Source organism: Pelodiscus sinensis, chromosome 14 (assembly GCF_052426305.1).
Source record: "Pelodiscus sinensis isolate ZL-2025 chromosome 14, ASM5242630v1, whole genome shotgun sequence".
In the NCBI taxonomy this organism is placed as follows: Eukaryota; Metazoa; Chordata; order Testudines; family Trionychidae; genus Pelodiscus; species Pelodiscus sinensis.
Window position 1 is genome coordinate 34,082,599 of NC_143065.1, and position 23,244 is coordinate 34,105,842.

The 23,244-nt window shown below is 47.9% G+C and overlaps 1 protein-coding gene across 9 annotated transcripts in view; it reads left to right on the plus strand.

The window, feature by feature from the left end:
* Nucleotides 1-23,244, plus strand: part of CHD2 (chromodomain helicase DNA binding protein 2) — a 106,383-nt gene that overhangs the window by 65,565 nt on the left and 17,574 nt on the right. For 8 of the 9 annotated variants that reach the window (XM_075897011.2, XM_075897012.2, XM_075897010.2 and 5 more), the window contains 12 exons: nucleotides 3,613-3,801; nucleotides 4,336-4,498; nucleotides 4,896-5,048; nucleotides 6,580-6,651; nucleotides 8,175-8,324; nucleotides 10,010-10,158; nucleotides 11,289-11,385; nucleotides 12,364-12,456; nucleotides 12,990-13,163; nucleotides 14,212-14,387; nucleotides 21,393-21,434; nucleotides 22,597-22,736. In XM_075897011.2, the coding sequence (XP_075753126.2) occupies nucleotides 3,613-3,801; nucleotides 4,336-4,498; nucleotides 4,896-5,048; nucleotides 6,580-6,651; nucleotides 8,175-8,324; nucleotides 10,010-10,158; nucleotides 11,289-11,385; nucleotides 12,364-12,456; nucleotides 12,990-13,163; nucleotides 14,212-14,387; nucleotides 21,393-21,434; nucleotides 22,597-22,736 (1,598 nt within the window). Of the gene's footprint in view, nucleotides 1-3,612; nucleotides 3,802-4,335; nucleotides 4,499-4,895; nucleotides 5,049-6,579; nucleotides 6,652-8,174; nucleotides 8,325-10,009; nucleotides 10,159-11,288; nucleotides 11,386-12,363; nucleotides 12,457-12,989; nucleotides 13,164-14,211; nucleotides 14,388-15,821; nucleotides 21,371-21,392; nucleotides 21,435-22,596; nucleotides 22,737-23,244 lie in introns of those variants that run through there. The other variant, XM_075897008.2, reaches the window with a different exon arrangement.

Sequence of the window (23,244 nt, forward strand, 5' to 3'; positions counted from 1 at the left end):
GTAATAGTGGTCATTAGACCCTACCGAACCACTACGCATATGTACTCGTAGCAATGGACTAGCTCGATCAGTGGGCAACCCCACTGCCACGTCTCGGCTGGACAATGTCCCCCCCCCCATGACACCACTTCATATACAGATACAAACAAGTTACACATCACTCCTGACATGTCAGGTTACCCATCCTCTCACGCAACTTAGGTACCACCCATCACCCTGCACCTCGTGGCTTCATTAGAACATCTCTATTCATCATGCTGTCAGTTTAGACTCTGTCCTGAATCTGGGTTGGTATCTGTGGGCAACGTGGGTACCAAGGTCTTTTTTAATGAGATGGTGGTACCATCCTTTTGGAATGCGCTTTTAACATGACCAATGCCAATTACTGTTCTACAGTAGGTACCTAGTACCAATTACTGTTCTATACCTGGACCAATTTCCAATGAGTGTTTTACACTCGCAGCCCTGATCATGCCAAGTTCTGTGAGCAGGGGCCTGCCTCTTGCTCACAGCTTAATTTTGCTTTATATTAGCCAAGTTTTGCCCATTGTAAGTGAGGCCTCAGGCCTCCAACCAGGCCTGTGCCGCATGGGCTTTTGTTTCAGACCCTCATCTTACTACAAAGGGAGAAACACAATGAAACAGGAAAGTAGCAAGTACTAAAAGGTAAATGAATGGTGCCAAGAGCTAAACTGTGTTGGCGGCAGGCGGGCTGGGTAAGGTAATATACTTCCTCCATTTCTGTCCTTGGGAGTGCCACATCCAAAGAGCCAAACACCTTTTTAAGCAACCATTCAAATTATTTCCAAGGCTCGCATTGAAAAGAGGAGGCCAATGAATGAGAGGGGGGAAAAAAGGCAAATTTTAAAACTGTGAAACAAAATCTAGTTGGAAGGGTCTACGGAATATGCAAAAACTGCTGCCACGAGAGCATTGACCAAGGACAAAATAAGGGGCCTTCGGATAGTCTGTGATTTTAGGTGAGAAGGATCAATACAGAGCCATAATTGACAAGGTGTAAAAACATTTTAAAATGCTGTTGTTCAATTTTCAAAAGTGACTTGGGATCTTCGAATCCTAAATCTCATTGGCTATCACTGATTTGAGGACTGGAGATCCTTTGACTATGTAGTGTACCTGCTACAGAGATTGTAACCTGCTGGAGTAAGGACCATGCTCTGAATTACTGATATAGCGAATGGTGCCAATGGTTTTTTGTCTCTGTAGAATCTGGTGTTAGTACTCTTCCTCTCTAATTGCTAACTAATGGTTCTTATCTGCTTCTTTTAACTATCCAGTCTTTAGGTGCTTATAGACTATCAGTTTTGCCTGGTACATACTGCTCGGCTTTCCTTTTGATATTTATATACCCACTGCCTCTCTCTCTCCCCCCCTCCCTTCCCATCCCATTTTTTTCCTCTGCCAACCCCCCCTCCCTTTCCCTATTTATTTTTGGTTCTGTACATCCAACACTCTGGTCATCTGAACAAGTGGGTGTGCCCACAAAAGCTCATGATACGATCTACATGTTTTGTTAGTCTTTAAAGTGCTGTTTTTGTTGTTTTTTAAGTGTATCCTGTACAGACGAACTCATCTATGCCTCTGAAGCGTGTGATAGCTAAATAATTTCAATTGGATAATTATTTCATGGTGTTGCTGTGCGCAGTTTAGATTACCATTTAATTCAGATGGTTTTGGATCAGGCCATTAAACTGCTGACTCATTATACCCCAAAGTGTTTACATCTCATTTGGGGTGTACGGTTTGGAATCTCTGGGGTGTAAAGTATTAAGGACATACAAGGTGTTGACAGCAGATGACTTAGACAAGGGGTGGGGAACTTTTTATGGGTTGGGGGCCATTGACCCACAGACAAATCAAAACACTCACTGACGTGGCTGTAGACTGAGAAGGAGAAAGACACTCCCCATATTCGCTCCCACACCAGAGCCTGGGAGGCCCAGCCTAGTAGATTTTGTGTGCTTCAGCCCTATGGTGGGGCAGCGTGGGGCATAGGCTTCCCAATGCTGGGGGTGGGGCCCTGAGCCTTGGGGGGGGTTGGACCTAGATGGCCTCTGGGGCGAGGTTCCCCACCCATGCTTAGACACTCAAGGGGAGTGAGATAATTATCGTTTATTTGACCAATATCTTTTGAGCTATGCAGAGCTCTTCAAGGCTGACAAAGGAACTTCTAGTGCAGGGGTTCCCAGCCTGGGGTACGTGTACCCCCAGGGCGTACGAGAAGCTTGTTAAGGGGGTACTGGGAATATTTGGTAAATAACTAGATAATCCTAATTGAAATATTCCAAAAGTAGTAGTGAAAAAAGTTGTGGATTCTAGAGTCTAGAATTTATTTCCTTTCATATTGAATAGGGGGTACGGAAAGTTTACTAAAAACCAAGGGGGTACAGGGACCGAAAAAGGTTGGGAATCCCTGTTCTAGTGTCACAGTAAAATGCTGCAAGGTGGAACAGATTGTTTAGCATAAGGCATTAGCATACACTGTAAGTCAGCAGTGTCCAACCTCCGGTCTGCAGCCCGTGGCCAGGCCGCCGCGGCTCTGGGGGCCGGGGCTGGGGTACACTGCTCCCGCTATGGCTATTGGGAGAGGTGTGTCCTGCCCCGCCTCTCAGCCAACCAGCACTGAGCAGCGGCGGTATCTCTTCCGGGACACAGCAAAGCGCTTTGCTGTGTGGTAGGAAGGCCACGTGGAGCCCGGCATGGCAGCCTTAGAGCAGCCGTGTCCTGGGCAGCAACGCTCAGCTGGAGACTGGGAGGTAGCGCAAGGCTAAGTGAGGAGGGCAGGGGCTAGTGCTGGAGGGCTGGCATTGAGGGGCCCTGGGACAAAACAAATACTGGGGAGTTCTAAGGGGTGGGGAGAAGTTATGAATTTAAGATCCTTGGTTCATCTTTTGGAAGTGTTGTGCAGGTTTTCTTTGAGCCTGAGGACTGAAAGGAGTGATTGTTTTGTGAAAAGTGTTCACCCACATGTAAATTGTTTGTTTATTATTTTTCTGTGAGAGCTCACTAAGGCTATGTCTACACTCGCGGCTTCTTGCGCGAGTAATATGCAAATGAGGCTAAGCGTGGAATATCGCCGAGCCTCATTTGCATACCTAATGAGCCACCATTTTTTTCAGAAGAGGCTCTTGCGCAAGAAGGAGCATCTACACTGCCTCTTCTTGCGCAAGAAAAACCCTCTTGCGCAATGCCGTTCTTCCTGAAAAGTAATAGGTGTAACGGCATTGCGCAAGAGGGTTTTTCTTGTGCAAGAAGGGGCAGTGTAGACGCTCCTTCTTGCGCAAGAGCCTCTTCTGAAAAAAATGATGGCTTATTAGGTATGCAAATGAGGCTCGGTGATATTCCACGCTTAGCCTCATTTGCATATTACTCGTGCAAGAAGCCGCGAGTGTAGACATAGCCTAGAGGTGTTAAAATGTGTTTATTTTTGTAAGCGTGTAACCACTGAAAATGTCATGTTTACATGCAGGGGGACAGGCAGAATAAATAGTTTGTAGTGCACTCTCAGCTGATTGGCATTGTGTCAGCATAAACAGCACAGAGAGTAGGTAAGGGGCGTACTAACCCACCCCTCCTAACTTGTACCCCCAGGTTTGAATTCTGGGAAGATTTTGAAGAGGATCATGGGAAAGGAAGAGAGAATGGCTACCAGAGCCTTCACAAAGTCCTGGAGCCTTTCCTTCTGCGGAGGGTGAAGAAGGATGTGGAGAAATCCCTCCCGGCCAAGGTGGAACAGATTCTCCGGGTGGAAATGTCTGCCCTGCAGAAGCAGTATTATAAGTAAGGCATTTACTGAGCAATTGAACGTGCCCAGTAGAAACAGGTCTGGTGGGTTATTTCGTTAGTGTGTCTAGTGGCTGTAGTTCTATATCCCCCAGCCATTATGAGATGCACCAGGAGTGGCAGCCTTCTTCAGTAGGGGAGGCTTTCCAGTGAGAAGCAGAATAAAGTACTACAGTCTCTTGCCTACATTTTACCTGCCTCTGGGGACATGCTACAATCCCCTCCACACTGGGTGGTTTGGTTTTAAAGTGGAGTAGCAGCATGCAAGGTGGAGACCAGGCCTATCTTCCTCCCGTAGAGGCCCGTATGTAAATATGTTGCCTTGTAAATAATGTCACAGAAGGCAGAGGGTTGGAATTTCAAGAGAGGAGTAAGCAGAGTTTCATACGATGGAAAAGGAGATGGGTGGGGAGAAGGAGAAACAGCTTCCCTAGCGTAATTGTCTCTACAAGTGTCTCTGGTCTGTGCTGTCCCCCAGAGAAATGACAGGGCCTGACCTGAGGATTTTGTTTCCCTGACTGCTGCCTGCAGGTGGATTTTGACAAGAAACTACAAGGCTCTCTCGAAGGGGACCAGAGGAAGCACGTCTGGCTTCCTTAACATTGTGATGGAGCTGAAAAAGTGCTGCAACCACTGTTATCTCATTAAACCGCCGGAAGAAAATGAAAGGGAGACTGGCGCGGAGATGCTGATGGTGGGTAGTTCTTTGGCGTGTAATTGCATTCCCATGTACTTCTCCCTCCTGGCTGTCTCCATGCTACAATAATACCTTGCAAGCAGAATTCCTGTTGCCTCTGTCCCATGGACTTGCTCCTGTCTCCTTCCCACAGCCAAACCGCTACTTCTCCAGCCCAGTTAAGGGTGACCTTGTGTCTGGTTAGATTGGATGTGGGCAAGATGGACATACAGCGTAAGGTCAGGCTGTGATGGTTTTGTCTCTGTCGCGCGGCCTTCTCCGTATAAAGCTCTGTGATGGGGCTGGAGTAATGTTGGGACAAAACTGCGTTGAAGAACCAAGGACATGTTGGTCTGTACAGTGCATACAGAAGCGTGGTTGGAAGCATCTGTTGGAATGACTGTTACTTCTTCAGTCTCTAATCAGGAGCAGTGGAAAGCTAATTCTCTTGGACAAGCTGCTGACCAGGCTGCGGGAGAGGGGTAACCGAGTCCTGATCTTCTCCCAGATGGTGAGAATGCTGGACATCCTGGCGGAATACTTGGCTATCAAGCACTATCCTTTCCAGGTGAGGCGGGTTAGGGGTGAGCGCGCGCTCTGGGCTCGCTTGAGCATTCAAATCGGGGAGCACTGAGGTGACATAAGCAGTCTGAGCGCTCAGCCTCCATGAGCCAGGTAGTGCCAACTGCATGAGGCTCTAGAGCAGGGGTGTCCAAACTTTTTTCAAAGAGGGCCAGATTTGATGAAGTGAACATGCGTGAGGGCCGACCATTTTGCCTGACATTCTTTGAACCATTAAAATTAAATGCAAATTAACTATTTTATGCAAAGTTTATTGCAAACGGCATACTTTTCATTTTGTCACATGGATGACAAATCTAAACAGGTGTTAAATCACTCTGCCTTTCATATCTGAAGGCCAGATGAAAAAAAAAATCCAGGAAGCTGAAATATATGTCAGGAACATTGTAAAGTACATTACATATTATTGGTAATAAAGGTTGTCTGTCAACTTTTAAGTTCAAAAAATATGAACAGGAACATAACACCAAGTATACATGTTGAGTCCAAATATATTTATAACTGAGTTAGACCAACTGACATTAACTGAGATTTTACAATGTATTCATCTCAATACATATGGATTCGTTGGGGGCCATAAAAGATAGATATTGCCAAATTACCCGGGGGGCCGTATTAAACCGGAACACAGGCCGCAATTGGCCCGCGGGCCGGACTTTGGACATGCCTGCTCTAGAGCAAAGTGCATCCGTGTGAACTGGGAATCTCCATTGAATTCCTGCTCCTTTAAGTGCTGATAAAGCCAAGGGCGGGGGGCGCTTTTGTGATGTGAGCCTCTAAGGAAGGGGAGAACTCAGTGTCTGAGGACTGATCATTAAAGCTCTGTGCTGTTTGCGTTCTGGCTACCAGAGAGATGGCCCTTGCTCCTGGCACTGTCTTCTGAGCAGATGCACGTTTGCTAAAAGTCCCGAGGTGTGAACCAGCCCTGAGTCTGATAGCAGAGAGCTCTCAGCATTCCCTTGCTGGAGTGACAGAGCTCATCAGGATAGGCTGAAAAGCCTGTGTGTTGTGCCTGTGGGGTGGGGCATAAACTGGCTGCCCTGTATTTCTCTGCGGTGGATGCTGGCTCACTAGGCAACTCGCACCTTGCTTTTATAGAATTACACGTGCGCCTGGCCCGGGCTGCTAGGAGCGTGCTTTAAACATGCAAAAGCATAAGAAATAAAAGCCCAGTCTTTGCAAAACATCCCTTCCTCCTCCAGGCATCAGCATCAGCCTTTGATAAGCTCCAGAGAGGTCTGTAAATGCAGAGATCCTGGCGGGGAGCCTGTAATGGGAGCTGAAGTGTCACCCACCGTGTGACTGCTGCCTAAGCACGCTCCCCGCCTCCCTCCCCCTCGGCACAGCCGGTTCAAGCAGTGCAGTTATTTTTAATCAGTTATTTTTAATGATTAAATGCTCCAAGCTGAAGGGATGTAGGACAGGAGACGGTGGAGCTCCCAGAGCATTGGGACAGCAGTTCCTCAGGGTTCCTTTACTTTCTTTCTTTCTTTTATCATTATTGTTGATCTTTCCAGCGCTTGGACGGCTCGATCAAAGGGGAGATCCGAAAGCAAGCACTGGATCACTTCAACGCTGATGGCTCTGAGGTACGACAGCTGGGGGTTCCCTGCCTGAGGGAAAGCTGCTTCAGAAGGGAAGGGGATGGGACGTTCAAGCGTGTGCGAGCTCACCACTCGGCTGCACTGCTATTTGTGCTCAGGGAGTGGCTTGTTACAGCGCTCAGGCTGTGTCTGAAGACGTGGCCAGTGGCATGTTATGTATCTTGGGGCTGTTGGTGTTGCTCGTTAAATGCCCCGATGCCTCACAAAGGGTGGGACCTGAAAATCCGACTCTGTGAAGGATTAATCCCCATTAGACGTTCCCCTTCTTGGACCTGGCAGTACTGAAGCGCTCATTTGATAACTTGCACAGGCTGGAGCCGTGAGGTGGTTCCTGCATTGGAAATGTCAGAGGAAAGAGTGTGCCTGGCAGGCAGGGGTGTCTGGTGGCAGCTGTGAAGGCTCAGAGTCCAGAGGGCTCACTGGCTTGCTCTGACCACATGCATGTCACTTGGTTGCTTTGTGCCTCAGGCCAGCCAGCGGTCTGAAAGACATGACTTTGCCTGGAAAGCCAGAGCCCACAGATGGTAAAGAACCAAAGGAGACAAGGCCTGGTGCAGATAGGAGAGCAAAGGAGCTGGCACTGAAGGGAGGAAGGGGGTTCGCAGGGAGGTGTGAACTCCAGGGCTGCCCAATTTCATCAGCCTGGCTTTGGTCCTGCCCTTCCCAGGCAGTGACTTGCAAAGTCCATGCTAGGCTTAATTTTGTGTGAGGCCGTCCGTCCTGCAGGAGTACGAGTGCAAGTACAGTGCAATGCACTCGCCTTTGCCTGCTGCTCATGGGCAACCCCATACACACCTTCATTTGACCTTCAGAAGCAACAAGCCGGAGGTGCCCTTTCTTCCAAGCTGTTTGTATTCTGCTGCCCACAGCGACACCTACTGGGCCCACCCCTTCAGCGTCCTGACCTCTCTGTCACTGACTGTAACTCCCGGGGACACATGCTGCCATCTGTCAGCTACACCTTCCTCTGCTATCCTGATGTGGTTTAGTCCTGGGGGTGCTAATGGCTGCCATGCACCCGTGCCCGTCGACTCCTATACCCATCAGCATCTCCCAACGCCACTCATACTAGGACTGCTTAAATGGATAGGGTGGGGAATCCTTCTTCCTGCTGCACGTCGTGCCACTGCTCGTGCTATGCTGCTCAAATACCAGAGTTCTCTGTCTTTTTCCTTTTCCCACTCTCCATAGAAGAGGAAGATCTTTCTCACATGCTGCCCCTGCTCTGAGCACCTCTTTGTCTCAGACTGGCTTCATACTCTGTCTCTTTTCACGGCCCTGTGATGACTCCTGACCTCTGTCCCTAATAAACCCCCACTCCCAGACACTCTCCATTCTCCCTTCGCGTTCGATTACACCTTCCTCTCCCTTGACCTGGCCACAAAAACACATGGCTCTGTAGGGCATATTGTAATCTGTATTAATTCACTGGTTGTTGCACAACATGTTTTTAAGCACCTGAGATCACTTTTGTGAGCTGTACACCGGTGTCTTGTCGTTGTACGTAGGACTTCTGTTTCCTGTTGTCGACACGAGCTGGCGGACTGGGGATTAACCTGGCTTCTGCAGACACGGTGGTTATCTTTGACTCGGACTGGAACCCCCAGAATGACTTGCAGGCTCAGGCTCGGGCTCACAGAATTGGACAGAAGAAGCAGGTCAGGAGAGCAGCCATGGATCCGTTGTGCTATGATACAGTCCGGTCCTACACTGTAGCTCATGCATGTGTGTCAGGTTGCTGCAGAGCTGGGCCGTGTTTGGCTTATGGGGGCTCTGCAAATGGGTTCCTTCATGCTGAGCTGCATAATCCTTCAGGTTCCCCAGAAATGCAGGGTAAGCAGGAAATCTGAGAAGCAAAATCAAATCAGCCCAAGTTTGCTGAAAACCATACCTGGATTCTCTCAATACTCATGAATCTGTACTGAGTATTAAGTCGATCATGAAACCAAGCAAATTTCACATGGTTCTTAGTTTCATCACTAAGGCTATGTCTAGACTTCATGGCTCTGTTGACGGAGCCATGTAAAATAGTTTATTTGGCATAGGCAAAGAAGCTGGGATTTAGATAATCTCTGCTTCATTAAAATAAACATGGCCGCCACGCTGTGCCGATGATCAGCTGATCCGGCACAGCGGAGCAGTATAGACGCACCGCGGTCGACAAGGGAAGCCTTTGTCGTCCACTCTGGTATGCCTTGTGAAACTAGGTTTACTGGAGCGGGTCAACAAAGGCTTCCCTTGTCGACCACGGCTTGTCCAGACTGCTGCGCTGTGCCGGATCAGCTGATCATTGGCACAGCGCGGCAGCCATGTTTATTTTAATGAAGCGGGGATTATTTAAATCCCCACTTCTTTGCCTATGCCGAATAAACTATTTTACATGGTTCCGTCGACTGAGACATGTAGTCTAGACATAGCCTAAAATTGCCCACACCTCTGGCATCAGGCATTGGCTTCAGGCAGGGGACACTGTCAAGGCTGGGAGGCCTAAAAGTTATCAGTCATTTTTGAGTAGAAGCCTGCAGAGCCAGTATGGGGCTTAGAGCAGACATATGTTTCAGCTGTAGTTTTTTTGCAGGTCTGTTGTGTTTCTTTGTTTACATACACGCAACACCCACACACCCTCTCCGTCAGGGTGTGTCTACATAGCACCCTGAACTTGAAATAAGATATGCAGTTTGCACTACGCTAATTGCGTATCTTATTTTGAATCTATTTCATAATGTTATTTTGAAATTTGGTGTGTCTACAAAGTACCAAATTTTGAAATAACACGCTATTTTGAGCTATTCCTTATCCCTCTTGCAACAAGGTTTACCGGGGTGGCAAAATAGTGCACTCGTTATTTCAAATACTATTTTGAAATATTGTGTAGACATGGGGTAGCTATTTTGGGATACCTCCAGTATCCTGAAATAGCCGTGCACTGTAGAAGTATCCTCAGACTCTAGTTACAGGCTTGATGCAGAAATTACTGGCTGAAGTTCTCTGGCTTGTATTATGCAGATAGTGAGACTTAGATGATCATAAAAGTAATTTCTAGCCTTGAAATCTACAAACAATATTTTGGGGAGGTATTCTGGAGTCTCTGATCTAGAAAGCAGGCTGGAGAACTGGCAAGAACAGCCTTTCTTGCGAATAGTTTTCTTGATAATTGCCATGGGGCATTGTGTTTTGGATTAGGGGTTCAGATATACTATGCAGGATACATCTGTGCAAGAAGGGAGTATGTAGACAGCTTATTGCTACAGTCTGCTAAGTAGTGCTGGCTGCATTGTAATTTAGGCAGGACTGTGTGTTGCAGATCCACAAAATAGCTCTGCTTTTTTTCCCACCCCCATAGGTGAACATTTATCGCTTAGTCACAAAGGGGACAGTGGAAGAAGAGATCATTGAGAGGGCCAAGAAAAAGATGGTGTTGGATCATCTGGTGATCCAGCGTATGGACACCACAGGCCGTACTGTGCTGGATAACAACTCTGGGAGATCCAAGTAAGGGCTTACGTGGGGAGGAGAGCATCAGATGGAGAATATGCAATAAACCATGCCACGGTCATGGGGATTTCAGCTTTTTTCTTATGGGGCTTCCCAAGATCACTGTTATCTGAAGAAATTGACAGTAGGTTTATAAGAGTGCTACACAGTTGGTCTCTTTTTCCATGCAGACCCTATGGCTACGTGTACACTGGCACCCTTTTCCGGAAATGCTTAAAACGGAACAGTTTTCCGTTCTAAGTATTTCCGGAAAAAGCACATCTACATTGGCAGGTGCTTTTCTGGAAAAGCACTTTTTCCGGAAAAGTGTCCGTGGCCAATATAGACGCGCTTTTCCGGAAAAAAGCCCCGATCGTCATTTTCGCGATCGGGGCTTTTTTGCGGAAAAGACTACTGTGCTGTCTACACTGGCCCTTTTCCGGAACAGTTTTTCCGGAAAAGGACTTTTGCCCGAATGGGAACAGCATAGTTTTTCCGGAAAAACACTGACAATTTTACAGTAGATCGTCATTGCTTTTCCAGAAAAGCAAGCGGCCAGTGTAGACAGCGGCTGCTTTTCCGGAATAAGTGGCCCAGTGTAGACACAGCCTATAGGTGTAACTAATTATCTAGGATCCATGGGAGACTTTTCCTGGCTCTTCAACTCCTTCACCGTGTTGTGATCTGTGGTCTCTTCCACTCAGCAGCTGGTGCTGTAGGGAGAAAATGACCATATGGACCACTTGGCCCTGGTCAGCTTCTGCAACTCCTGATGCAGCAGGTGAAAGATGAAATAGCTGGGTGGGTGAAGAAGGAAGGGTAATTTCACCTCAAGTTTTAGGAAGACTAGAATAGAAGGAGTCTGCTAGGTTCTGCAGACTGGTTGCTCTCTCACCCTTCTAAGACATGGGAGTCCCTTCCTGGGAGCCCATCTATACTGCTGCTTTTAATTGGCCATCTGACTCGGCATTGAAACAGAGCTGGGCGACAGATCAAGAACCGAGCACAAGGTCTTTTAGTGAGGGGTTGAGAACTTGCCCCATGACATTGACCTAATGAGGGAGGCTTATCTATGTCTTAAGTTTATACTATAGCAGAGCTGCTGTAAAACTCCTGCAAGTTAACTGCATCTTTGTTCCTGTTTGCAGCTCAAATCCTTTCAACAAAGAGGAGCTGACAGCAATTCTGAAGTTTGGCGCTGAGGATCTGTTCAAGGAGATTGAAGGGGAAGAAGCTGAACCTCAGGTAGTTAAAGTGACCTCACTGCGCCCTGATGGTCTTCCTGACTGTCACTTCTAGGGATGTAAGGGAGTAGTCGACTACTTGCATCCACTCCTTGCTGCTTCTGTATCAGAGGCATTGGGGCGGGCAGGAGCTGATGCTGGGCAGAGCCAGCTTATAAGCCTGTTCCTCCCAGCACTGGCTCCGTGTTGCCTCTATTAGAGGCAGCAGCCCTGGGTGGGGAACAGGGGAGGCTGCTGCCTTCCTGCAAGGGGCTCCCAACTTCCCACTTGGATCCCCCCTCCCGCCCGGACAGGGGCTGCTACCGGCTGGGCAGGCAGCCTGGCTCATTCTTGGCTCATGCCAGGACCAAGCCCCATTGTGGTTCTGCAATTTAAAAGTCAGTAGGAGCCAGGTAGCCAGCCCCCTCCACTCGGCTTTGCATTTTAAATTGCAGAGCCACAGCGGGGTTTGGTCCCGGACCCGCCATGAGCAGGGACTGAGCTCTGTGAATAAGTCCACTTCATCCCCGCTCCTCCGAGTCCCGTTTCAGCTTCCCTCTGTAGTTTTCACAGAAGTACAGGAGTCAGAGAGGGTCCCCTCTGCTCATCCCAGTGCAAGGTCGTTTCTGGCACTGTGTTACCGACTGCTTTGAACAGCCCTGTTCATGGGCCACGCAGTGGAACTCAGGCAGGTCCCTGCAGGGAACCATTCCACAGATGAGAAGATGGCACACAGCAGCTGGTTCCAGCTATTCAGGCTGTTGTTTTGCCCGACTTTCCTCTTCGTACCTTCTTGAACCATCTAAAGAGTCTGTCCCCCTCCTGGGTGGTGACACACTCTCAGTTGCAGATCTTGTCTTCCCCACCTTCCCTTCTTCAGTTATTCCAGCAGTTCGCGTTTAGCAGTCGCACCTCACAAGTCAGTCCCGTAACCCCCCCCCCTTTCCTTGCTGTTGCTGTGTTTCCTCTGATTTTATCATCCACTCTTCCTGACTGGCAGGAAATGGATATCGATGAGATTTTACGCCTGGCTGAAACCCGGGAGAACGAAGTGTCCTCGAGCGCTACAGATGAGCTGCTGTCGCAATTCAAGGTACAAAGCAGATAGAGTCCCTAGGGACAAGTGAGTAAAAGGACTGAATCCTAGCAGAGTAGGTGAGTGAATGGTCTTTGCCAGGGTCACCTTTGATTATAACTTCAGTGACAGGAGAAGGGACAGAACTGGCCAGCCACGCACCTGCCATGTTGGCTTCCCGTGGATAGATTCTAGCCAAAGCCTTTGCACGGTGCACAGAAGCAGGTGGTCCTTGCCCAGCTGATAGGTTTGGTGGGTGAGGCCCACTAAAGAAATGTGTTGTGGCTTTTAAATGATCTGGGTGATGGACAAGAAAATGTTAAACTTCCTAACTTTAGAAACTGCAAGGTTAATCTAGCAAAGGCTCCAGCCCAAGCTTATAAATTGCATGCACTGTTCAGTGATTGATTGTTGCTGGAAGAGATGACAGACAACAAGAACAGAACAACCGATTACATGGGAAAAGACCTCCAGAGAAAAGCTGAGACTGGACCAGCCTATCTCTGCTAATGTTGCCACTGGGAGCTTCTAATCCTACTTTTCCTTGTAAGGTGGCCAATTTTGCAACCATGGAGGAAGAAGAGACTGAGCTGGAAGAGAGGTCTCAGAGGGACTGGGATGATATTATTCCAGAAGAGCAAAGAAAGAAAGTGGAGGAAGAGGAACGACAGAAGGAATTGGAGGAAATCTATATGCTGCCCAGGATCCGCAGCTCCACGAAAAAGGTACGGCACTGCCTCAGGAAGTGGGGAGAGCACGTCACAGGTGTGGGGAAAGATGCTCTTTGCCCAGGAACTGTTCTGTGCGAGTTTGATTCCCACCCTCGCCTCATGGTGGTTTGGAACAATGCACAGAATAGGCCACAGGTCTGCCATGCGGGGTACAGGGTATATGGGTCCATGAGGAATTGAGTAGCGATGTTTCCAATTCTTCTTGGGCCTTATTTAAAAACAGTACATTGAAAAGAGCTGGAACCCAGTAGCAGTAACAGACTGCAGCGCAAGGGAAAATAACCAACTGCGTGGTGAGGGGTTAGATGGAAATTAATTCTTGATTGCATCGTACGGCGTTTCCTTGGATGTTTCTTGTCTCTTCACTCAGCTTCACACCTGAGCAGGCTGTTAGTGGGTAAACTCTGCCTGTCCTTCTGGAACCAGCAGAGACAGTGTCTAGGTGCTATGGTGCATTCAAATCCTCTAGGAACAGGGTTGTGCACAGGGGCCCCATGGAGGGGCGATGTGTGTGTGTGTGGGGGGGGGGGGGGTGAGGGGCAGCTCCACGCTCCCAGAATGGGCAGGACCCTGGGCAGAAGGGGCAGGGGCAGCCAGCCCTGAGCCCAGCACTGGCCCCCCTCCAGTCCTAAGAGCGGTGTTACCATGGCAATTTAAAGGGCCCAGGGCTCCAACCACCGCTGTGGGCCCCAGGGCAGCTACTCATTTTGCCCTCCCCCTTGGCCTGGATATACAAGAAAATACCATTAGGATAAGGAACCAGTATGCTCCAAATGAAGTGCTTGGGGGCGTTATCTGGAAATCTGTCAAAAGGGGATGAGCAAATACACGGGAGCCTTGGGCATCCAGACACTTCAAGGAGGGAGGGAAGGGCAGTTCCTCTACGACGGGACAGTGCCCGTGTTGATCCAGTTGGCCTTAGGTCAGAATATGCACCAAGGGGTTCCGTGTTTGCATTGCCAATCCACGGTGCTAGGGAAGGGTCGAAAGAGGCTGCCAATTAGCCCTCGTTACCGGAGTGCTTCCCTTCTGGCTCTTCCAGGCTCAGGCAAATGACAGCGATTCGGATGCAGAATCAAAGAGAAGGATCCAGAGGTCGTCTGGGTCGGAGAGCGAGACGGACGATACTGACGACGATAAAAGGCCGAAGCGCAGGGGGCGTCCACGGAGCGTCAGGAAAGACACGGTGGAAGGATTCACTGATGCTGAAATCAGGAGGTCAGTGCTGTGCCCAGTAGACTGTTAGATGAGCACGTTTGGAAATTCTGTGTGGATACTGATACCACCAGGGTAGGGCCCTGCTCCAGCAAAGCACCTGCATCGCTGCAGCTGGTGCCAGGGAAGTCGGGCCAGATAGACTGTTTATGTGATTAAAGTAAAGCCAAGTGCAGAAGTGCTCTGCTGGACTGGGGCACTTGGCTTCCCAAACCCTCCATTTCTTGGGGTTCTTCCGTGCTCGTCCTGTTGCGTAATGGGCAATTCATCCATTGTAAATGACAGGGACAGGGTGGTTTATTTAACTTAGTATTGTCACCAAAGAATTAGGGAGGAAATATGGCCCCAGCCATACTTCTGAACTTTTTATAGTGCTAACTTTGCCACCTGCTGATGGCCTTTTGTAGGTCTGCGTGGAATGAGCTGATGGTCTTTAGTTTGACTCTCGTGAGACACGTGTGTGTGTTTCACAGAATCCACTCCTGACATTGTCAGCCTCCATCAGCATCTCAGGTAGGGATGTAAAAGGTTGTTTAAAACAGTAACCATGTAACCATTAAATATCCTATTGGTTGCATGGTTAACTGTTTGTTTTGCCTGGGGATGTGCAGCCCACTGTGGGCTCTGCAGTAGGATCTGGCAGGCTCTGTCCTGGCACGCGCCGGATCCCGGCAGCTGCCCCTGCTCCTGGGGAACCAGCTGTCCCTGCTGCAGGCTCTGCTATTAAACTTGGAGCCACTGGGCTCCGTCCCAGCACAGGCTGGGTCCCAGCAGCTGACTTGGTTTCCAGGGAGCCAGCAGCTCTCACTGTGGGCTCTGCATTAGGAGCCAGCAAGCTCCCTGCATGTCCCGGCTCCCTGCTGCCAGCTGCTCTCCGTGGGTCCAGCTGATGCTGTGGTTTCTGCCACCCGTAGCATCCCAGCCCACCGCAGGTCTCTGCTGTCAGTCGCCCACCTTGGCTTTCCTGCAGTTAGCCTCCTGGCTTGCCCAGTGTGCTGGCTACTGGTGGGACGTGAGGCTCTGTTGTTCCCTGCCGCCATCAATTTCCAACAGGGGCTTTGCTGTCAGCACTTCCCTAATCGTCCTGTGCAAAAGATCCCTCCTCCCTTGCATTTTAGTAGCATCCTTCAAGGTCCCTCCTACCCGATGTCTTTGTTCTTCCCTGCGATGTGTTCCTCCCTCCCTCCCTCACACTTTGCAAGTATCCTGCCAGTTCCCTCACACCACGTGTCTTTGTTTCCCGTCCCCCCAAAGTCTTCCTCCCGCTCTCACCGCTTTGGTCGCCAGCTTCAAGCAGCTACCACCTATCCTTGTTTTCCTGGGCAAAATACAGCAATAATACTGTCTGTATCCCACCTGTGTGTGACACTTTGCCAGCGTTCTTCACAGTTCAAACAGCATTGAAGTTTTTTTTTTTTATTTTATTTTTGGTGACAGCTGTTGCATAGTTAAGATGGAGCGATCAAAAAAGAGTGTTGCCTGGAATCATTTCACACAAATAAGCGAAGACGCTGTTAAATGTAAACTGTGTTCTGCAGAGCTGAGGTATGCAAAGAGCACCGGGTCCATGCTCAACCATTTGAAGCTGAAACATCCCTCTGTTTCATGTGAAACAGAAAGCAGAAATCAAACCCCGCTGGCAGCAGTGGCTTCTGACAGTTCGAGAAGATGCAATGCCCAACGCGAGGAACAGCTAACAGAATTGTTGTGCACCATGATCACTACAGATATGCTACCTGTAAGCGTCATTGAGGGGACAGGTTTTCGTGCACTGATGAGTTTTGTAGAACCTGAATACTGTGTGCCTGTGAGACAGACGATGACTTTGCAGTTAGAAAAGTGCTATGAAGCCGGTGTGAAGTCTCTCCGTGAAAAATTGGACAAAGCTGTTAAAGTAGCTTTTACCACTGACTGCTGGATGGCATTAACTAAAGAAAGCTACATGACTGTCACTTGCCATTACATTGAAAACTGGGAGCTTCGATCAGCAGTTCTACAAACGGAAAGTCTCATAGAACGACAAACTGCAGAGAACCTTGCTGCAAAATTAAATACTGTGGTGGAAAGATGGGGGCTGGCAGGCCGTGTCCTGGCATGCGTACATGACAATGCAAACAACATTATGCTCGCTAACACACCAAAGTATGTTGCATGGGAATCCATCAGTTGTTTTGCCCATACCTTGCAGCTAGCCATAAACGATGGATTCTCTGTCAGTTGTGTGGATCATGCTGTTACAGCTGCAAGTAAACTAGTTGCACACTTCCACCACAGCCCCGCAGCCAGAAAAGCATTGGAAAGAAAACAAACTCAGCTTCGTGTTCAGCAACACCCTCTAATCCAGTCCTGTAAAACTCACCTGAATTCAGTCTGTGACATGTTCGAAAGACTCAGTGAGCAAAGGTGGGCTATAACAGCTGTGCTTTCAGATAGCACTGTAACAAAACAATCTGACATCCGAATGCTTCAGCTGCATGATGAGCACTGGCAATTCATAGAAGATATCTTACCGGTGCTTTCCGCTTTAAATTGCGCTACGACTGCCATGTCTGCTGAACAGTCAGCGTCAATTTCAAACATTTACCCAATTTGCAACAGTCTTCTCCAAACTCACCTCAAAAGCAAAGCTTCTGCTGAAAATGCAACGGTCGCCGCCTTCAAAGGTGCTGTTAGCTCCTCTCTGCAGCATCACATGACCCCCGGCGTTCCTGACGTAACTGCCAAACCGGCACTGATTGCCTCCTTATTAGATCCACGCCATAAACACCTGCGGTTTCTTTCACCGGTTGTCCAGATTGCCGCCAAGGCAAAGCTTCTAGAACTTGCGTCAGGATTAGAAGTAGAAGAACGTCCAACTGCTGGGGCTGAACTAAGAGGTGCGGCGCCAGATGAGCCGAGAGAGCCAGCGCTGAAGAAAAAGACGAGCGCCATAGTGATGCTTCTAGGTGAAGGTTACACCGAAAAGGAGAATGAGGAGAACTCTGTGGAAAAAGAACTGGAAGATTACCTCAGGGAGCCTTGCCCTTCATTGGAATGCAGTCCACTGGAGTGGTGGAAGGCCAATGCCCAGCGTTTTCCAAGGCTTGGAAAACTGGCAAACTGTTACTTGTGCATTCCAGGAACCTCTGTGCCTGCAGAGCGAGTGTTTTCTAGCGCTGGCCTGACTATAAATCGGCTGCGCTCGAGACTGACACCAGAGCATGTCGACATGTTAATTTTTCTTAACAAAAATAAGCAGTAGAATGGAAAGTGTAATCTGATGGTTTGGGGTTTGGACAGCTCAGGGATACTACGCACAAAGTGTTGGGTTTGGACAACTCAGGGATACTACACACAAAGTGTTGGGTTTGGACAGCTCAGGGATGCTATGCAAAGTTTAAACGATTAGTTTAATTTTTACACAGAAGACTGGGCAGTTTTTGTTGTAAATAAAGGCTCTTGACAAAGATAACCCATAGTTGTGGCTGTCTGATTCATTGTGAGTCATTGGCACTGGAACATCTGTAGTGGGGACCCTGGGTGCAGGGTACAGACGAAATGCCAGGGACACTGGGAACAGATGCAGGGCAGCGGCAAAGCCCCAGATGTGGGGCTGGCAGCTGGGACCATAGTTCCCTGAAGAGTGCACACCTGCGTGCCCGTGCAGGAGAAAACGAAGGGCCATCATTCTAATTAGAGGCAGGCATGGCTGTGGATCCACTGATTAGGTGCCGCTGAGGCCCCTGAAGAAGACATGGAAGGTGTGCTGTGGGGAGAGGGTAGCTCTCACAGAATACAGAGGTGGGCGAGGATCCAGTGGGTCACGTGGGGCTGGGGAGTGAGACTAAGGTTGGGGTGTCCCACTCCCAGCCAGACTGCCTGCAACAGCCAGGAAAAGTTCCCTCTGCAGAGGCAGGCAAAGGAGCATTCCACTCCATGCAGCCCCAGCTGGGCTGCCTTGGGACTGGGAGAGATTGGAAGTGTGAGCTGCAGCTGTTCTGAGGCAGCAGGTAGAGGACAGTCCATCTCCATTTCAGCCCACTGGGGCTGGGAGAGACTGGAAGTCTGATCTCCAGCTGCTCTGGTGGCAAGCAGAGGGGGGCAAGATTCCCTTTGAGCCTCAGCTGAGCTGGTGGGGCTGGGAGGAGAACTCCAGTAACCATGGTTTGTTTTTCCAAAGAAATCCAAAGTCTAATATTTTTAACCTGTCATGTTTGACTCTGAGCCCTAGCCTAGGGTTTGCAGTGGCTCTGACCAAGAGAGATGCCTCTTTCCCAACAATTTCTAAAACTCAGTGAAAACCACTTGGGTTCCAGTCAAGTGATTTCCATACGGTTTTTACAATTTGTTTGGGGAACGGAATTGAAAACCATTAAGACACCAGGTCTTTGTTCTGTAGTGTAGTTCTGATTCTTCAGAGTATCAAACACTAGGTTTAATAACAAATAGTCCTGTGGCACCTTAAAGACTAACAAGACTAACGAGAGCTTTCTTGGGTAAAGCCCACTTCATCAGATGAGTTGGACATTAGGTGTAGTCTTATGCTTGCAGGATGAGAACTTACTTGCAAGCTCTTTGAAGCAGGGATGCAAACTCCCAACCCATTGTTCAAGCGCTCTGTTTCCTTGGGGCGTGGGGGGTTTAAAACATAACAAGGCAACTTTGATTTTTTTTAAATTGGTGAAACACTGTGTGAAACCAGGAAAACTTTGCCTTTTTCTACAGGGCTCTACAGCATTTGCACAGTGTGTGTAGGTCCTACACACTTATTTCAAATACACATAACCAACCAGTTGTTCTATTTCCCCTTGTGTTTTTAGTGGTGTCACTTGTTTGCTTTCTGTGTTGCTTGCTTAATTATTTTACTGTTTTCTGTGCGTGAAGTATTAATTGAGTTGATATCCCTTTTAAATTGTATAAGCCTGAATGAGTGCCTTTTACATTCCTTTCAGTACCAGAAAATATTGTATTCATATTTGCGATGAGGGCATGATATTTATAGTTGACTCACAGGTGTGTTTTTCAGCATCTTAAAACTGAGCTATGTTCAGATGATATGCGTGGTTTTGTGAACCACATAATCCATAGCATAGTACTGTTGTGGCAGATGCTTCATTTTGTAAGAAGTTTTTCCTTAAGATTTAAGTGGTCTTAAGGTTATTATTAAGCTCGCAGGTGAGGCCTGATGTTGACTGGGCAAAGTCATTTTGCATAGATCACACTTACAGGGAAGTTTAAGAAGTTAAATATATAAGAATTTTTTCTTAATGTGTTTGCAAAGGAGAAGTAAAAGAACAGTTTAAAATTTGTAGGATTTCAACTTCAAACCTTACTCATTTTATTGAATTACCACACATAGTAAATTTTAATCAGAAACTCGTGAAGTTTCCATTACTCTTTCGGTAACTAATTTGAATTATTTTGTGATTTGTAACACTAAAATTTTCTTTGCACCGAGTTGAATAGGCGACTCAGTTTTAATTTTGTTAGCAAATATTTTTTATGAACGCTAATCATAATAGTCATGACATTTTTCTGATGAAAAACAAAAATAATTATTTAAACCTTTCACCCAGCATAATCCGGTGTAAGAAGTAGTTCATTCAGCTAATTTAAGTGGCAGGTTTGCTTATGCAAAATTTGGGTATCTATATCTAATTGGGAAGTATGACTTTATTTTACACAAATAAATCCACAAACAGACTCTTCAAAATATATAATAGATTGGGCCTTTGGTGCACATTTTTCTGCTTTCTCTTAATGCCCATTTCTTTTTTATATAGATGTTTTGTGTATACCACATTTTGGTGTGTTTGCCAGCCTGAGTTGTTAGGATGAGAAAGGACAGTGTTAATTATTTTAATTTGATTTCATATTAAATATCTTAAGCAGTGGCCTTGTAGATTATGCCTTGTTTTAACAGTCTTCTTCCATATCTATGGCACTTTTAAAAAATGATATATTTAGGTTTTCTGTTTGTGCTGGTGGAGCGTATCCTCACTTTATCTCAATATTGATGCACGTATATTACATACCAAATTTAAATCTGCCCATGGATGAAAAAAACAGAGGAAATACTGGGCACCCTGGGACCCTGAGAGAGGGCCAGCAGCCCTCGCTGGAAGCCCACCGGCTGCAGAGCTACAGCACGGAGCAGCTAGCGTCCCAAGAGTGTGGCTGGCAGAGCCGTATGCACACGGGGGCAACTTCCAGGACTCGGCTCATGTTGGGATGGAGCCTGCCAGCTCCTAAACTGCAGCGCCTGCAGTGGGGGCAGCTGGCTCCTCAGGAGCAGGGCCAGCTGCTCGGATGGAGCTTGCTGGCTCCAAGAAAAACTGCAGAGCCCGCAGCAAGGGGGTGGGGGTGGGGGGCAGCCGACAATGTAAGCTAGAATTGCTGGTAGCCATTCCACGGAGAAACCTAGAGTTCCTGTCTTTATTCTGTTCCTCTGGCTTTGTTCAGGAGCCCCACATTCACCTTCAAGAAGAAAAGTTTCCTGGCAGTTTTAATTTGAACAAAATGTAAATGCTGCTGTATTTGGGCCAAAATAGTAGCCCCCCAAAGGGTTGTTGCAGGTGGTCCATGTAGGGGTCCTTCTTCCTTCCCTAGCATTACCTTTCTAGCTGTGTCCTTGCCTCTCTCCAAGATAGAACTTTCTCTAACCTCTTGAGTCTTCCCAGAGTGTCTGCATCTTCCCAGAGATCCAGAGGTTTGGCCAGAGATGGTCAAGGGGATTTCTTGAGCTTTAACCAACTTTCTTTCATCTTTGAGTTGCTGATTTTTAAACCAAGCTTTTTAGTAAAATTAGTGTTGAGAGCAAGCCTCTGTCCTTCTCCAGTTCCTTCTAGCTAAGGACTTCAAAGCTCTTTGCAAACACGGCTGAATTAAGTTTCACAATGGCCTGGGGAGCTCCTTAGGCCTTGGACATGAAATGACAAAAGGGCTGAACTAACTAAATGTTTGCAAATACACTGCAAGTTAGGAACCTTTATATTGATATTGTTGTTGTTTTTTTTCTTTGTTGCTTAGGTTTATCAAGGCTTATAAGAAGTTTGGGCTTCCACTCGAACGGTATGTGCAAACTGGCTCTGATCCTGAGAGGAATCATATAGGCTAGTTGTAGTTCTGAATGTTACACTGCTGAAAAGGGTGAACAAGAGACACAAATGGCCACACAAAGGTCTCTGTGCATTGCTCTACTCCTAGATGCAATTAACTGTTAGGCATTAAGCATGGGCATAGATTAGACTTCTCTGAGGGGGCAAAATATGACTGATCTGTTGTATTCAGGGTGAAAGGTGTGGAAGTGTTGCCCTTGGAGACATGAGAGTTGCTAGGTAGTCCAGCTTGTCTCAGATGATGGCCACTGGTAAATGCTTTCAGATAAAGGCCTCCCCTGCCCCCCACGTTCCTAGTGCTTACATAACATTGCAGGAGCAGGATATACATGCCGTGGTCTTCTGCAAAGCAACTCTGTGCCAGTCTAGTGCCCTGGTGTGTGATCACTTGCTTCTTGATGTGCCTTGAAACTCTTCAGTACCGAAGCTTTAACGTGGGGTTTGCTCTAAATGGTGTGAAAAACAGAAGTAGCAAGAAAAGGGTCAGCTCAGAGGCAGACATGAAATAGGAATGTAAAGAGTTAACCCAGTGTTTCTCAACCAGTGGTACAAGTACCCTTGGGGTACTTTAGAGAAGTCGGGGGGAACATCAACCCAACTGAAATTTGGAGAAAATTGAATTTGTGTTTTAAGTTTTACAGCACGTTATTATTTTTTTACTTTTTACACCCAAAAATTTCATCGTCCGCCCTGCTACTGTTGAGAAACACTGGGTTAACCAGTTAGATGCTAAGTATCAGCCTAGTATACATCCCTAGCATAGAAGTGTTGGTTTTCCTAGGGAGGGGGAGTTGATGTATGTGTACATGTGTGTAGACACACACACACACACTCTTTCTCTCTGTCTCTCCCCCTCTCTCCCCACCACCGTTCCTTTAAAATAAAATGTATTTCCATGTCTAGCAGTGCAAATGCTATTGGAAGTGATGTGCTTGACTGGGGAAGCTTCAGACACCTGAATCTGAAAGAGGAGTGGGTGCAGTACGAAATTAAGTGCTGTAAATGGTGTCTCGCGTAGGGAGATGCTACTGAATCAGAGTAGCTGGCCTCGGCGTCTCTGAGCCGTGCTAGCAGCCAGGTGTGGAGCCATGCTTTCCCAATTCTTCCCTTCTCAGGCTGGAGTGCATTGCTCGCGATGCTGAGCTGGTGGACAAGTCCATAGCGGATCTGAAGCGTCTAGGGGAACTTATTCACAACAGCTGTGTGTCGGCAATGCAGGAATACGAGGAGCAGCTGAAAGAAAACCCCGGAGACGGTGAGTGCAAGGGGCGCAGGCTGATGCTCTTGGTGTTGATGGGCCAAAATGCAGATACAGAACTATCCGAGTTGTGGGTTGATGGAACGCCACACTGGCAGCAACGGGGGCTGTAGTCTGTTAACCAAAGAACAGTACAAACCTCACCCGTGCTGCCTCTGCCAGCGAGAAGCTATTCCCACCTCCAAGCCTTGAATCTTCCGCTCTGAACAGTGTCAGCCGGGAGTGATTGGGCACGTCTAGACTACGTGGCTCCGTCGACAGAGCCATGTAGATTAGGGTTGTAGGCAAAGGGAAATGAAGCGGCGATTGAAATAATTGCCGCTTCATTTAAATTAAAATGGCTGCCACGCTGTGCCGATCAGCTGTTTGGCGGCACAGCGCTGTAGTCTGGACGCTCCGCGGTTGACATCAGAGGCATTTGTCGACCTCCCTGTGGGATAAGGTTTACCGGGGAGGTCGACAAATGCCTTTGATGTCGACCGCGGAGCATCCAGACTACAGCGTT